Here is a 17,243-nt window from a genome sequence, read left to right on the forward strand (position 1 = left end):
TGGAAGTCCCCAATTAACTGTATAGAAACTTATGGTCCAGACCAGAAGTTCATATATTTAAAAAAATCTTGACTTCCAGGCCAGACCAGAAGTCACATAATTTTTTTTTTAATTAAAAGATGATTAAAAATTGCAATCCAACATTGTGATGCTGTCATAATAATTACTTGTTATATAATTAAATACAGATTATTGGATGATTAAAATGCACTCATAAAGCTTTGCTTATTAGTTGTTTTCAAATAAAAACATATTTTTAAGCTATCGGTATCAGCATATAGCTGATAAAAACAATGGTTATTGGTCTTACTGAGTACTTTAAACATTTTAATTGTTTCCTTGTAGTTCAGTAGTTTAAATTACTGTCATTTCTTATTTCAGTTATATGCTAGCTGTTATAAAGATGGTAGTGTAAAAAAACAGAAAGTAAACAATGCTGAATGAATTACTATTAATTAGTAATAATAATTCTGTAACTTGCAGAATTATTAATTATATTTTTCATTGCTTTAGCCAGTTTTTTTAATGTCACAGTCAATAAACTAGAATTTAATGGAAATATTACTTTAATTGTAGTTTTATTTACTTATTATCAACTCTTAGAGACTTGCTTATAGTGTTTACAATAAGCAAATTCTACTGTATTAATGAATGCATTTATTCTATTATAGCTGTAGAACTCTGCAGTCAAACATTCTTATTATTTAAGATATTTAAATGTTCAATTAATATTATCAACTGATATTTTTTAGAATTATTTCTGTAATAAATAAAACATTTAGAAAAATTTACAAAAGAAATATTTTAAAACTTTTTAATTTGCAGTCATCGTAATGGTGCTGTTCGAAAGACAACTGCTCAAGTTACAGCAACTCTGGTTGAACGTATCGGAGCTGCAAAATGTTTAGTTGGACAAAAAGAAATTACTGAACGTCTTTTGCCTGTGGCAGCACAATTTTTAATGGATGGTGTTCCTCTGACAAGGTATAATTAATAACATGTTAATTTAATAAAAAGTTACAGTGAAAACTCGGTTATCTGAAGCACAATTATTTGAAATTGTTTTAAAATGAAGAACTAGAACATGTAGCATTTTACAGTACATATGATAGATATATCATATATATTCAAACTCATTATGTAACAGGAAATTACTACATCATTTGTCAATTGTTATGCCACAAAAATAGGCCATATGTATATGTAACATTACTTTAGATTTTGAGTAAATTAATTTACTTTCAAATACGGTAATTACATTATAATATTTACAGTTCATGAAATTTTAAATGTGCAATGTTTGAGGTACTCAAAAACATAAAAACAAATCACTTTTGCATTATACATAAGACTGGTCCCATCAAGTTTCCACTGTAACTATAAATATTGAAATTAAGTTATTTTCATTCTTGTTCAAATGTTAAGCAACTGTCTTAATTTTTGTTTGATTCTGTTAGGTATCATGGTAGGAGAATATTTCAAGTACTGTTACCTCATCCGTCCTTTGATAAAATGTTAACTAAATATGTTCATCAAACAACAGTTCGAAATATAAGAGGAATTCTGGAAACAATTAGAAAAAAGGTATTGTAAAGTTTTAAATTAATATAATTGGTCACATATCAAATTAGAACAATTTTTACTTTTTATTTCTATTTATAATGATTCCAATTGTTTACAAAAACAAAAATTTGCAAATTTTGAATCAAATAACAAAAACATTACTCTGATTTTTATGAAATTTGAGATAATGAGTTGAATCAATAAGTACTGTATACTCTTTGATTCTAAATATTAACTTACACTAAAGCAAGTTTATTCAGTATTTTCCATTAATAATTGCTATAATAGGATTACCTAGAAATGGCATATTTATTGACTGTTCTAGAAAAAAATTGAGATTGATTCATTCTGTTGTCAAAATTAAGTTGTCAGTGACGTTCCATATCTAAAATTTCCATTTATTACAATTGCCAATATTATGATTGATTTTATATTTTATTGAAATTAATGTCCATTTTAATTTTTCTGAAATGATTTTTAGATGTCTTTATTGGACTATACTAAGATTAAATATTATTAATTTAGACAACAATTTAATCATTTTGGCTTGCTCTTATGAAATCAGTAGAGATGAAAGAACATTTATTTTAGGATATAATATGTACTTTTTGTATTTTGTTTTATAAAAATCGGGACCAAAAATAAAACTAGGGAAATGCATCTTTAAAACTGGATGTAATAGCATAAGAAATGAGAATAGAACTGAAACAAAATTGCATGTTAGAAATGCAAAAATAACACAGTTGTATTGAATAGATGATAAATGTCTTAGATTACTTGTCTGCAGACACATCAGTGCGAGGATCCGAAACACTCCCTTTCTCCCCCCCTTTTTTTTGAATAGTATCGTTCTTTTTATAAACCTTTAATTCTACGGAAGAATGTGAAGTAAGAAAGTTAAAGAGGCCTTCCAAGGTTAACAACCGCAACGATCTTTACAAAATAGCTGTTAAAAATATATATAAACAAGAAGGAAATAATCGTTTGTATTACAGTAATTCGATAGACAATAGAATCAACAAGACGGGAATAAGCGATGTTCTCATCTCCCTTTTTTGTTGCACGTGACACATGGCTGCAGCAATAAATCACATAGATCGTCGTTGAACCTGACATTGGACATAAACAATATCGAAATTGTAGACAAGATTGCAATAGTTATTGTCAGCTACACGCTAATTGATGGGTGAGAGCTGTCATGTCAATAGAAATTTATATTTTAAGTTCACCTCTGCGAAGCACTTAGGTCTGTAATTAAAACAAACATCTCAATTCCCGGCGTCCGTACCAGCCAAATTCAGACATGAACACAATAACAGGTGTGCAAATAAATCCTGACTATATGACAGTTCACACCCCTTGAATTAGGTATAAAATGTGTTCACACCCCCATTAGAATGTGTGACGTCAAGGATCTCGAATAGAATTAATCCACAACCTTCCTCCGTGCCTTCGACTCGAATTGACGCCGACGACTTACAGATAGCAAGGTAATTTTTGACTTATTATACGGAAATCTCTCTCTCCCCTCAGCTGGTCGAGGTTTAGTTAATAATAGACAGAGGAAAGGATTAAAAATTTCTCTGAATGCGAGTACGAGCGTCAAACCCCCGCTAACCGCCTCATTAATAATTCCGTGAAGGATTATTGTCGCGTCTAAACTATTATTATTAGTATAACCATTATTGTCATTTTTAGTAATGTATACATCTTTTATATAATATCCTTATTAAATATGTTTAGAGTCTTAAATAGGTGTGATTACTCGAACGCGGCCAACACCTTATCGACTTATCCACGACCTCCCACTCGATTTTTGCCCTCCTAAACTGCCATCCACTGACCACGTGAGTGGGAATCACCTCCCCGTTGTCGGATAACGGGTTAGACCTCGTCGCTTAACCCCCGATTCTCACATCAGTTTACTTTTCTTATACAGTATATAGAATGACAGACTTAAGGAGACTTGATATTTTTAGATATTGTTAAGATGCTGTTCATTATTTATCATAGTTATATGCTTCATTATTCATTATAAAAATTAATGTATAAAATGTAGTAAATTAAATTACTCTCTGTTTAATATATTGATCGATTACTTTTGAAAATTTTTAACTGTCTTTTCTCTGCAAGCACTAAGAATGCTATTTAACATCACCATTATAGATTCATCCAGGCCTGTAGTGGAATCATTGAGTAACAAAAGATGGGATTTGCATATCCAGACTAACCTTTCATGAAATTCCTGAAGATCTTGCCCAGACTTATCTATTTGATACTGTCATTGGCCCATCTTTACTGTATCAGCCATCAGGTTACCATTGAAAACATAATATATTCCTCCTAGCATATAATAATAGCTTCCTATGTTTATTAAATTTTTCTTTAATAATTTAACATTACTCTGCTAGCATTTCACTTGAAAAAAACAGCACTATTGCTTCAGCAACACACAAAAATGATCACTTATAAAATGTGGTTCATTTTAATCAATACACTTTAATCTTTCATTTTCACTTTCATTTTAATCAATACAATCAAAAATACATATACAAAAATTTCATTTAAAAAAATGTTAGACTTCAAGGAGACTTCAAAATGGCTCTGTCAGTTTCATCATAGATGGTGCTAAAATCATGAAAGACAGGGTCAACTTCAGTTTCTTAGATGGAAATCTCCATTATTTTATTGCATACAGTAATCCCTCCATTTACGTGAGTGATTGGTTCAACAAAACAGCACTTAAATGGACCCATGAAAAGCTGTTTAAAATAGGGGTTTGTTCCATATTTTCAAATTCAGTATTTTACTCTTACTGTGATAGAATAGTTTTAACTAAATTATTTTAATATACATCTCTATAAGAGGTTATTGATAACAAAAAAAAAAAAAACCTCTTTTTGAAGTAACTATCATTTATTTCCATAAAGTTGATTATTTAAACTTTAAAAAATTTTCAGCTGCTTTAAAATGATTCACATAAATTGAGGATTACTGTATTATGATTCTATAACAAAAACAAACTTTTATCTGAGACATTTTTTCCAAAAGATACATGAACATATCAAAAGTTATGAACATTTGAACTTTTACACAACCACCATACCATTGCACCATGCTCATGGTATGGCAGCCATGTAATAGCACCATTTTGTGGCCCCTTGAAGTTTAGCCTCTTTGGTTTAGTGGATTTTTTGTAGGATGTGTATTTTTTGAGTTATTCCAGTAGTTTGATTAAAAATGAACTGTCCTATATATGCTTAGTTCCTGTGAGTATGTAGGCAATGCTTAAAGAGTACCTATTTCTTTAATTAATTTATTTATTTGTTTAAAATATTTATCATGAAATTTGAAACAGCTCAATTTCCATTAAACATTTGAAAAGTAAGTTCTAACTGACAGAAACAGATAAGAAGGATTTCTCTATAATTTAGTAAGACGAAAAATAAAATATTGTTTAAAATATCTTCAGAATTATCATCTGAAATCACATGTTAATAAATCCTTGGTATCATTATTAAATCTGATAAAAACATATTTTTATACAGTTATGTATAGAAAAACTTGATCAGCTTTTAGATTTAACCAAATTACTTTTTCATTGCTTAATTATATGATGATTTAACATGTTAAAATATATTGAAAATATTTTTTAGGGAATTGGAGAAATGCCAAGAGAAAGAATATCTGCAAAAGTCCACAAAAGCAATTCATCAAGAAGTGCAATACCAAGTAGAACAGTGCCATAATATAGTGTCATAATTGTTTTTGTAGTAACTGCTAAGTCAATATTGCAAAAATTTCCTCCAAAGAAAAAAAAAACAAAAAAAAAATTATATAGAATCTAATTTTAAAACATTTGTTGACATTTGCAATATATTTTGTATGTAAAACATGCAGTACCACATACTATGGGACAAACATATGGACAACAAATAATGTACAGTTTTAATACATAAAAATGTTTGCTAGTTACATTATATAATATATACGTATACAAGAGTTAAAATATTTAAACTTGTAAATTATAGTTTGAGAATTTTCAGCATGCTTTTCCTATATTAAACATAAATGTTTTTGTTGTTTTAATAGAGAATAGAATTAAAATGTAAATAATTGAATTTTGTAAAAGTATGAAATAATTTGTTTTGCAAGCTGTGATATCAAATCTGATTATTATATATTTATAATACCGGTGATAATAATACTCTAATAATAATATATTAATGCTGCTGGCATCAAATAATTTTCTGATATTTCTACACCTGGTTGTAAAAAAAATTATTATACTTTTAATGTATAAAAACAAATCTGATTGTGCTTCTTGTTTTATGTGAATGTTAAGAGTAGTTGTTTGTCAATGTTAATTTATTAAATTATATTAATTTTAATTCTTAGAAAATTCAAGTGTAATTTGTTAAGTTATAAAATATATAATTATATATTATAAAATATGTTGAATATTATTTGGATTCTGATGCAAAAAAGCAAATTTATGAGATAAAATTATCAAAAAAGTTTGTGTTTTATCTTTTAATAAAGCACAAAAAATTATTTTAATTTAATTTTTTACATCATTTTAATAATGAAAGATGCTCTTTGGTTTCCCAAATAACAAAATTTTCTACAGCTTCTAAGTTTTGTTATCTCAATTACAAGTAAGAGTTCAGATATAGAAAAGAATGAAAAAAATGATATTGAAAAAAATTCACAGATGCTCTTACCTTGGGATTTTAAGTTTAATTTGGACGTTTGTATGCCCTTAAAATAAATTAAAATGCTAAGGGACAAATCTGAGATGTTGCCCCTCACAGATTGGGCTCCGGAGGAACAAAGATAATTTATGTGTTTCACCTGTAATTGTAATAACACCTAGCGTTTATACCTATGACAAACTTTAGTCATACAAGTGTGAATATGTGCAAAGGAAATAAGAAATTATGCAGAAATAAATATATTGCTTCAAAAAACAAACATAATATTACAATAGTTTACATACACTCTATTATATATTTACATTATTGTGTAGTTTTCATAAAGGTATACTACAGTGAAATTTCAATTTTGTAGCCACCTTTGAAGTACAAAATTTCTGACAACATAAGTGAGGTTAGGAAAAACCTAGCTGGGGTTAGGAAAAATCGACATGCAAAACTGCAATTAGATACCTTACTGAATTGTGCTAAAATTTTGTTCAATGCAGATTATAAAAGTAAACAAATAATAATAATAAATTCACATAATTCCGTACATTTTTTGTAATATACAGTAATTCACACTTTCATTCAGGGTAATGTATTAGTACTGATTAATATAATACAGTATTAAAATACAGAGTACTTGTATAGTGAAAACAAGTTTGAGTAGGGTTCACTATAAACAAATAAGTCACTAAAAGTGCAGAAGTATCCAGGAGTCACAGTTAACCTACGAACAATTAGCGTCTATTTTCTTTTGTTGTAAGAATTACAGTATTGTTCCTGTATTCAATCGAACATGGCTCCCCGACGAAAAATTCGGAAGAATGCTAATCCCGAAAGCCAATTTCCTCGAACTTGGGCTTTTAAGCGGTCGTACGTCAGGACTTCGGATTACAGACGTATTCGTAGAAGGGGAGAGTCCGAGTCGAAAAGGTTTCATCGCAAACAGTTAAGAGATATCAAGAAACTGACAAAATTCCCAAAAAGGCCCGCCTCTTCATTTTTATTATACTTTCGCGATCACCAAGGCGCTTTGCGATCGGAAAAGAAATGGAAAATAACCAAAGTCGCCAAAACGTTGGGCAGAAAATGGAAAACTTTAGACCAAAATACAAAAAACGGTTACGTAAATAAGGCTAAAGAAGACTGCAATAGATATCGGAACGAGAAAAGAGCTCTTCGTCCTTTGGTGTCCAGTCCTACGAAATTGCTGAAATACGAATCGAGGCCATATTTGCCGAAGAAAAATGTACCTTTCATGTTCTTTTTTAAAAATACGTATTCTTACGAGAGAGAGAAAAATCCTGAACTGAAAGTTTGGCAATTAGCTAAGCAATTAGGAAGGAAATGGAATGGTATGAAGAGAGAAGAGAAAGAAACATACCTAGAAATGGCCGAAAGAGACAGAGAACGATACTACGAACAGAAGAAAGCATTGGCTCATCTACATCCAAAATTGGCCTCGTCCAGTCGTGAAATAAGCCATTTCCATCCATTTAAATTGTTGGTCAACGACAACGACGTTCAAAACGACCAGGCTAAATATAAAAATCCAAATGAGGTGTTTGAGTATCTTTTTTTTTTTTTTTTAACTCTTTCCGCCCTGTGGGCACTAAGAGGGCCTCTTTTAGTAGGCCCATTATGGGTTCGGCCAGGCCCACAATGGGGCGACCGGGTGGTGAGGGACGGGGCCCGACATATCCGAACGGACCACCCCCCGAAAAATTCCTGGGAATTATTCGACCCGTTCGGATTCGATCCCGGGTCCCCCAGAGCGGTAGGCTGCCACCTTTACCGCTCGGTGCAAGAACGGCATCTAAATAGTGACAGCAGCACCCGGTATTCCCAGGTCGTCTTCGTCCCAAGTACTGACCGGGCCCGACGCTGCTTGACTTCGGTGATCGGTGTTTGAGTATCAATATCTGTTAACTCTGTTGTTTCTGAGAATCGTATTCGATCCCGAATACGATTAATTCATTCGGAACGCTACAATAATTGACAAAATTTTCAAATAAAGTTCTTTTCTAATTAAGGAAATTAAAGTAATTCTGGTTATTTTCTCTTCCCGCCGGCATTAAAAAGAACTTTTTCGTATCGGTCATGGGTTCGACCGGGCTTTCAATGGGGGCGACCGAGTAGCCAGAAACAGGACAGGCTGCCCCGAGACCAAAATAGGTGAAAAGCCAAGGACTTGGCTTTTCACCTATTTTGAGTGTCGTTCCTCGTTTCTCGTCTGTGTCGTGGTGGGTCGTATCCTTTCGTAACGGTCGAAATTATAGACGTTTGTCCGTATAACCTTAACACATCGTTTTATAAAAATATTTTATATATTTAAATTTCATACAAATACAGATTCTATTGTTATTATATGTTTGCAGAGAGGCGAATCACGTGCTAGGAAACATGACATCATTGCCGTATCACGTAATGTCTCTAATATTTGGCGAAAAAAATACAAAGGCATCCACGAGGAGAATAAGTTTTCGGGAAACGTTGCAGATGTCACCTGACTATATGACATGAAACGCGGTCACGTAATACATTTTTAGATTGCCGAATTCGGCTGATTGTTTCACAGTATTACAGTGGCGTGCCGTGACATTTGATGATAGGGAAGCTGTGTTTCTGTAAGAAGTCGACTTACAGGGGCAATCAATTAATTGCGCGTCAGGGCCCATTCGTATTCGTTTGTTCGATAAGCCAGTAAAAACCGTATACTTCTTTAAATGTATTTTTAATAGATTATCTGACGTACTTAATAAATAAAAAAGTTTAATATAATTACCTCCGTTATTAGATTCAATAAATTCTCTACGCCCTCTAAATGCCAATTCTAGCTTTGAGAAAAAACATATAACATCTATTAATCGTAATTATCTCGTTATAATTTTCAATATTTATTTTATATTGTCTACCAATGTTAAATTCTATTCCGCTTTGATTTCCAAATTGCTTCAATTTTACGAAAGAATCGTCATTCGTCATAAATTTTATCGTCAAAATGTCGAAATTTTTTTGTCGACATATTTATATTTAATTTAGGCATTGGTCTTTCTCTTTTAATAATGTTTTCTTTTTCATTATACGGTCTCGAGCCAAAACTTTTTTAAAATAAATTTTTGAATCACTAGCCACGATATAAGGGCTAAAATTAAAATTATAAAAAGAAACTTGCTTGGTAAAACAAAATGTGTGACAAATATACATGCCTAGTACAAAAAATTCTTCAATTGTATGAATATGCTTTTAAAGAAACTTATAATTAAATATAACTTTGTGAAGAAACGTACATAAAAATAACAAAATATTCTTTACTTTTTAAATCTTAAAACAATCCACTTAGTGAAATAGCTCCCTACGAGTGGCTAATGAATGGAATCGGAGACGGTCCAGGTATGTGTGTGCGTGCCAAATCCCGAGGGTGCCGATACCGGTCAATGTCGAATGCCTCTTTTGTCGCATCACTAGTATATCTCAAAGGACGCGATGGGGTGGTTGTAAATTTTAAACATTTCTCATCATAGCTGTAAAAATCTAAATATGTTAAACTTAACAGATTGTCCTTCGTTCGTTTTTTAACTAATTCGTTTTAGGACCAAGTGTCCATGGAAATTTCCAAAATTTACAACTTTTCGGTCACTCTCATTGAACTGGAAAAATTTCTGTCTTTATTACATCTAATATTACGAAGAGATCAGACCCCACTGTACTCGGCAAGAGATTGGTTCGGTTAAGCTTCTGTTTAAGTAAAATTTCGGCTCTTTCATCGGGGTTTTATTTATGTTTCTAATTCCCTAATCTCTTAATTATTTAACTACTTCTTAAGTAGAAATAAGTCGAAACCGGTTACTTTGTACTTGAATATCTGTAGTCTTGGGAAAGAAGTGGAAAGAAATTTTTATGACAACCGAAACATAAATCGTAAATTTAAGGAAAATAAATTCTAGAGTTTTTTTTTCTGCCATTGTATGTCTCATTCATTAAATTTGATTGTAAATGATGCTGCCAAAGTAACAGTTCATTTTTTAACACTACTAGAATTGTACACGTTTTTTCTGCATCCCCTTACAGATGGGACGTACTAAATCGTAATATCACCGGTTTAACATTGAAATTCGTAAGTAATATGAGGTGGGAGAGCGGAATAAACGCAGAATAAGTATATCAAATATTTTAATGGAGTTTTTTAAAACTCCTGTCAACTATACAGAACTATCATAAAGACATGCCAGTAAATTCCTATCGGTTGGATTAAGTTATAAATCTAGGCTAGGGTGGGCAACCTTTTTTATAACGTGGGCCAGAATAAATTTTACGTTCTTTCTGTGGGCCATAGTAGTTAATTGACGCCTTCTTGTGGCTCGTAATTTTTTTAGTCTGCAAATATGAAATAAATAAATAAAAAGTTAATTACTACATTTATTTCTCTTATCGTTTTCGAAAATTACAAAGAATTGGAAAAATAAATATTAATTACTTATTTTTCCAATTTAATAATCTATTAAAGATCTCGTGGGCCGGATAGAAACTTTTCGCTAGCCGTAGCTGGCCCGGGGGCCGGGGGTTGCCCGCCGTTGATCTAGTCTACTCGTGATTCACGTAATCGGGCGAGGGCGGCCGAATATCTAGCGGGCAGGTGGCTAACAGCCCACAACCGGTCCGAGATATAAAATTAGAAGCTTTATATGTGAAGCATCCACCAGCTAAACCGGGTGAGGTTGGTGCTCTGTAAACCGCATGTGCCAATGCCTATATAATCTGGCTGATTGGAAACTGACCCGGTTTCGACACTCCTTCCGCCACTAAATTATTCGAATATACAATAGCAATCTTATCGTTTTTTTCACATGTAGTATAGAAATTTGTAAAAGATACATAATGCAGTTATAATAAAATATTAATTTTAATTAATGCAAAGTACGTTAAAATATGAAAATTTATATTTTATAAAATACAAGGAAAGGTGGAATCGGCGCTTCCATCGCTTCCAATGACGGCACGCCACTGCAGTATTAGTAGAATGTTCTCCGCATTTTCCTGTTCGAACGATCACAGTGGAGCAGTTGTTTGGATCACTCGCCTACTATGATTAGTTAATTACTCTTTTTCGGAGTAATGACGTCATTAGCCGAATTCATCGTAGCCTCCGCCATCCAACGTACTGTACTGTACAAAGATCAGCGAGCAACAAATATCTAGACTCTGAGAGGTTCAATGACATTTACCTTCTACATTCACCGTTTCATTTATTGACTTAAACAGTTGATTTATTTTAATTCTAAAATAGATAATTGACACTAAACGAAGTTTCCTCTGACTGAGTGTTCCTTGCGAATGTATGAATTCGCTGCATGGTTGAGAAACTGTGCTGAACAGATGCACTCCCAGGCCCGCCGTAAGCGGGCGTGCAAGGCGTGCACCGCACGCGGGCGGCACGTCCAGGGGCGGCAAATTGGTATTGCTGGCAAGCTCAGCGTAGATAGTCGTAGTTAAACAGGGGCGGCATAATCGGTATTGCACACGGACGCTCAAACAGCTAGCGGCGCTGCTTATGGTACCGTGAACATTAATGACATTAAATCATATAATTCTTTTAGTACATCATTGTTAGTCATTTAGTACGTCATTAATTATAATATGTTTTATGACTTGTCAATAAAGTCTGGACATAAAGATAGATATTGCGATTCACTAGGTAATTTAGATAAATAAAAAAATTCTTCATAAAATTGACTTAATTTAAAGAATTAAAACGCGCTTCGGAAAATTGTTTCTCGCAATATTTGAAATTTTAACGTGTAAAAGTAATAAAAATTCGAAAGATTTTATGCCTGAAAATCTGAAAAATACAATAGCAATCTTATCATTGTTTTTCACATGTATAGAAATTTGTAATAAAATAAATAATGCGGTTATAATTAAATATTAATAAAGCATGTTATTCGTAAAAATTTTTTTATTAAACTAAAAAAAATCGTCATTTCTTAATGTAATCCCGTAGACCACGTGATGACAGTCGACAGAACATGGCGGCGATGACTCGTATGTCCCTACTCTGATATCTAGGTACTCTACATTTACTGATTTATACGAGTGACGTTTATCAATTTACTCGCATCCTTTTACCGCAACTAAATTTATAGGTACAGTACAATGTATTTCGATTGAATATTTATTGTATTAATTCAAATTTGTAAATTATTTCAAGGCATCGAAAGTGAAAAGTAATGGTATATTTATAAATAACAATTGATCGTAACAGAGTTAACCTACGAACAATTAGAGTCTGTTTTCTTTTGTTGTAAGAATTACAGTATTGTTCCTGTATACAATCGAACTAGAGGCCTAACCGTAACATGGCTCCCCGACGAAAAAATCGGAAGAATGCTAATCCCGAAAGCCAATTTCCTCGAACTTGGGCTTTTAAGCGGTCGTACGTCAGGACTTCGGATTACAGACGTATTCGTAGAAGGGGAGAGTCCGAGTCGAAAAGGTTTCATCGCAAACAGTTAAGAGATATCAAGAAACTGACAAAATTCCCAAACAGGCCCGCCTCTTCATTTTTATTATACTTTCGCGATCACCAAGGCGCTTTGCGATCGGAAAAGAAATGGAAAATAACCAAAGTCGCCAAAACGTTGGGCAGAAAATGGAAAACTTTAGACCAAAATACAAAAAACGGTTACTTAAATAAGGCTAAAGAAGACTGCAATAGATATCGGAACGAGAAAAGAGCTCTTCGTCCTTTGGTGTCTAGTCCTACGAAATTGCTGAAATACGAATCGAGGCCATATTTGCCGAAGAAAAATGTACCTTCTTTCATGTTCTTTTTTAAAAATACGTATTCTTACGAGAGAGAGAAAAATCCTGAACTGAAAGTTTGGCAATTAGCTAAGCAATTAGGAAGGAAATGGAATGGTATGAAGAGAGAAGAGAAAGAAACATACCTAGAAATGGCCGAAAGAGACAGAGAACGATACTACGAACAGAAGAAAGCATTGGCTCATCTACATTCAAAATCGGCCTCGTCCAGTCGTGAAATAAGCCATTTCCATCCATTTAAATTGTTGGTCAACGACAACGACGTTCAAAACGACCAGGCTAAATATAAAAATCCAAATGAGGTGTTTGAGTATCAATATCTGTTAACTCTGTTGTTTCTGAGAATCGTATTCGATCCCGAATACGATTAATTCATTCGGAACACTACAATAATTGACAAAATTTTCAAATAAAGTTTTTTTCTAATTAAGAAATTAAAGTAATTCTAGTTATTTTCTCTTCCCGCCGGCACTAAAAAGAACTTTTTCGTGTCTGTCGTGGGTTCGACCGGGCTTTCAACGGGTGCGGCCGAGTAGCGACAAACAGGACAAGCTGCTCAAGATAATTTCAGGACCGATTTCCTTGGCTGCTCACCTTTAAATGGCGTTCCTCGTTTCTTGTTCGTCTCATTACACTATAGGCAAAAAAACAATTGCCTAGGGCCTCACTAACAGGGACACGAAACGAATATTTTATAAGAAAATACTTTCCCAAAAATTTCACGAGGAAAAACGTATGAAGTAAAACAAAATTAGGGCTAAATTTTAATCCGCACGTAGTGACCGAAAACTGAAGGTCGGCGCTTGATTGGTCGTTTCACTTTTTACCTTCATTTGTTTTGCGCGGTCTTTCGTCATTTGAAGTCAAGTGAAATGCCTGGGAGTGCATTTTTGCACTTATGTTTAACATAGTAAACAATGTGCTTTCAAGATCGTTGTTTCATTAGAATTTTGATGGATTTGACGTAATATCAAATCATAAAATCCCAATCGTCAATGTAAATCGTAAACAAAACTGTTGACAATGAAGTACGGGCCTTTATAACGAAATCTCCAATTTTTCAAAAATTATACAAAAAGTCTATTAGTGTAAAAAGTTATTGACAGTAACGTTACCAGAAAATGAAATATTTTAATGGACTCTTGCCATTTATTGAATTTTTTCTCGATTTTACGTCGTCATTCCAATACGGATAACGAAAACGATTGCTTCCTGCCGGCCCAAACTGGTGAAAGTTTGGGGAATGAGGGACTAAATGAGAAAAGAGGGAAATGGCATTTTGTTCGTTGGCTGAGGGAATAAGAGAGCTAAATGACATCTTGTTATATTTCCGCGCTTAATCCTTTAATAAAAGCCGGCTGAGTTTCGCAACTGATAAAGTCCAGAGCCTGCCACCGCCACCATTTTGCCATTTTTTCAACGCTTGTATCCAATATACATTTGAGTGGTAGAAGTATGTTATGAAGTATCGCTCTGAAACTAGTGGATACGTTATACGAATAACTATTGCGTGAGGGTTGAAGAAGTGTCTACGGTAATGGTGCCCATATAGTTAAGATGACGTTCGTCGTCGTCGATCGCCATTCAGTTTAGAATCGTAAATAGAAACGTTTTTAGGCGGACGCTTCTAAAGTGTGCCATAACGAGAAACGTTATTTCGAAAACATGGAGACTGCTGTATACTTCTGGCTGGTATAGCGTTTTGTTTGGATGATCGTCCTTTCCGTAAACTTGAACTTAATGCTTAAACCCGCCACGAATACTAGAGTCTCGAATCCGGACATTTTGTTGCTGTATTCTGTATGGAATGGTTTGTGGCAGACTGATACCATTGGTTAGCTTTCATTCGTGTATATCATTATGGGGACTTTGTTTAATTTGATATTCGAGAGGTTAAATTAAAATGTATAGAATGCAAATTGGCATTGCTCGGTATAATTAACGAGAAGTTGGAGATACGGTTAGTAGATGTGATGGACAGACATCAAGAAATGTGCGATGTATTTCGATCTTGCCACTTATGGTATATATTCCTATTCTCGGAAAGGCCCAACAAAGAATTGCTCGGATTTGATGCCGTATTTTGTGCAGCCGTCTGCATCTTTATCGTTTCTCTCGCATCTATGGTAGTTTTTGATAAACTTGTGGAAATAAAACGGCGGAAACTAATACAATGCCTTTTTGTTATACAGATTTACAGCAATTTCATTCGGATCGTAAGATTATCGATATCCTATCTTCCTATAGGATTCATATTGAAGGTAACTCTTTGTATGTAAATTTGCAGGTTTCACTTTTGCAGGTTTTAACTTTTATTTTTCAAAATCTAACTTTCATGAAAAGATACCGGAAAATGTCACTCAGTATATCTGTTGGAAGCTTCTACGTGAACACTCCAATGGTTATACCAAGTGGCATTTCCATGATGAATGTTAGTTACCCGCAGGGGCGGATCTAAGTTTTTCGGGGCCTAGGGCTTATTGAAGTCCAATGGGGCCCTCTGTTAGATAAAGAACTTTTAAACTGGAATATAGAATTTATTTTTAATAACATCAAAATCACAGTTTAAATATATTTATTTATGAATTGGTGTGGAATTACAAACTTTATATCTTATATATATATATATAAGATATTTTATATTATAAGATATAATATATAATATTTTAAAAATATTATTAACAAAAATAATTCGACTTTTGTGGGTCCAGGGCTTAAACCTTATCCGCCCCGCTCGTAACTAGTCACCGAGCGGATTTGCAAAGTAATTGATGTTCGACTTCAACTTACGATAGTGAATTGAGTCGACAATGACGTCACCAAATGTCGTTCGACAACAACTCACACAGCAGACTAGAGCCCCTGCGTCGACAAAGGATGAAGTGAGACGCCGGTAAATGCAAGATGTTAAAACTCGTTAAATACGGCTGGTCGTTAACGGATACGACAATATCCGCGATGCGCTTTCGAAAAAGTTGTAGTTGCTGTTGCTGTTTGTTAAGTTATGGCAACGCAACACTTGGGCGATCTGCCTAAGGGGGTTGCCTTCCTGGAGATCGTTTTAAGGGATACTGGTCCCCATTCAGGCGGAAAACTCCACGTGGACAGCCCGTCTGAGCGAGGCGCGAACCCACGACCCCCAGTGTTCAGGGTACGAAGACCGCTTGGCCACTGGTGGGCCTGGAAAAAGTAAGAATTGGAAAATTATAAGGCTAAAGAAAAATATTACAACGAGATATTTTCACGTGCATTTGACACCGCAAGACCGCTCCGAGCTAAACGCAGGCTAAAAACAAGACGTGGCCAAAAGGCACAGTCCCGACGAGGGTGGGATTCGAACCCACGCGGGTGAAACCCAATGGATTAGTACTCGATCGCCTTAACCGCTCGGCCACCTCGTCATAAGGTACACACCTATCTTTCGATACATACATTTTCGCCAACCACTCCACAACGCTTGGCAACAACAGCTGCACTCAGAATATTGGCTGCGAGTGATCGAGTGATGGCGTTGTCGATAACGCAAAACACTGTCTCGCAGCGTAAGCATTTTGTCCCGCGAACACCAAAGACTTGATTTCGACTCGGGCGATGTGGCGTCATGTCCGTAGTGATATGGCTTTCTACCGTACTGAATGAATGCCAGCCTACCGCTACGAACCAGCTGAAATCGCACCGGTTAGTTCTGCAAGCGCGCGCAGGCAGACAAATCGGTGTGATGCAAGTCCCTACGTGCAACTAGAAAAGGTGAAAGAAACGAGTTGGGCGAAGCAAAGCACTTCACGTAAATTCTCAGACATCACGTTCGTTCCGTCGATAGCTCAGCTGGTAGAGCGGTGGACTGTAGTGGCATAGTCATCCATAGGTCGGTGGTTCAAATCCGCCTCGACGGACGTGACTGTTTTTTTCTCACGTCCGGCGTCGAAACTTATGAGAGCCATTTCGCGATACATGTCGTTTAGAGAACACGCGTATGCCAAAAAAGTCTCCCTGCGGGAGTTCGGTTGTTATTTTATTTCATTTTTTCATTGTAGACGTCGCGATCCAAGGCCACTGTTATGGCGACAGTTTGCGATTTCGTGCGTAATTTGAAGAGAAGCTGTAACGAGCAGTTGTACTTTTGTGCGCTGTGATTGTTCTCACCGAAGCATTCGTTTA

The 17,243-nt window shown here is 34.4% G+C and overlaps 2 protein-coding genes and 2 non-coding genes across 5 annotated transcripts in view; 3 read left to right on the top strand and 1 right to left on the bottom strand.

Annotated features, from left to right (window-relative positions):
- Positions 1–5,476, top strand: part of LOC136969520 (TOG array regulator of axonemal microtubules protein 1) — a 102,560-nt gene extending 97,084 nt beyond the window's left edge. The window contains exons 12-14 of one of the 2 annotated variants that reach the window (XM_067263699.1): positions 826–984; positions 1,458–1,584; positions 5,220–5,476. In XM_067263699.1, coding sequence (XP_067119800.1) covers positions 826–984; positions 1,458–1,584; positions 5,220–5,312 — 379 coding nt within the window. In that variant the 3' untranslated portion in view covers positions 5,313–5,476. Of the gene's footprint in view, positions 1–825; positions 985–1,457; positions 1,585–5,219 lie in introns of those variants that run through there. The other variant, XR_010879835.1, reaches the window with a different exon arrangement.
- A 7,143-nt stretch (positions 5,477–12,619) lies between these two features.
- LOC136969671 (high mobility group protein 1 homolog) lies at positions 12,620–13,456 on the top strand. The gene has a single exon (XM_067263955.1). The coding sequence runs from the start codon at positions 12,620–12,622 to the stop codon at positions 13,454–13,456; it is 837 nt and encodes a 278-aa protein (XP_067120056.1).
- Positions 13,457–16,404: 2,948 nt separating this feature from the next.
- Positions 16,405–16,486, bottom strand: TRNAS-ACU (transfer RNA serine (anticodon ACU)). Its single transcript has one exon. It is a non-coding gene; the product is annotated as a tRNA-Ser (tRNA).
- Positions 16,487–16,895: 409 nt separating this feature from the next.
- Positions 16,896–16,978, top strand: TRNAY-GUA (transfer RNA tyrosine (anticodon GUA)). The gene is given in 2 exon segments: positions 16,896–16,932; positions 16,943–16,978. It is a non-coding gene; the product is annotated as a tRNA-Tyr (tRNA).
- The last annotated feature ends 265 nt before the right edge of the window (positions 16,979–17,243 follow it).

This window comes from Centruroides vittatus, unplaced genomic scaffold, assembly GCF_030686945.1.
Source record: "Centruroides vittatus isolate TY-2023 unplaced genomic scaffold, ASM3068694v2 contig_18, whole genome shotgun sequence".
Classification (NCBI taxonomy): Eukaryota; Metazoa; Arthropoda; class Arachnida; order Scorpiones; family Buthidae; genus Centruroides; species Centruroides vittatus.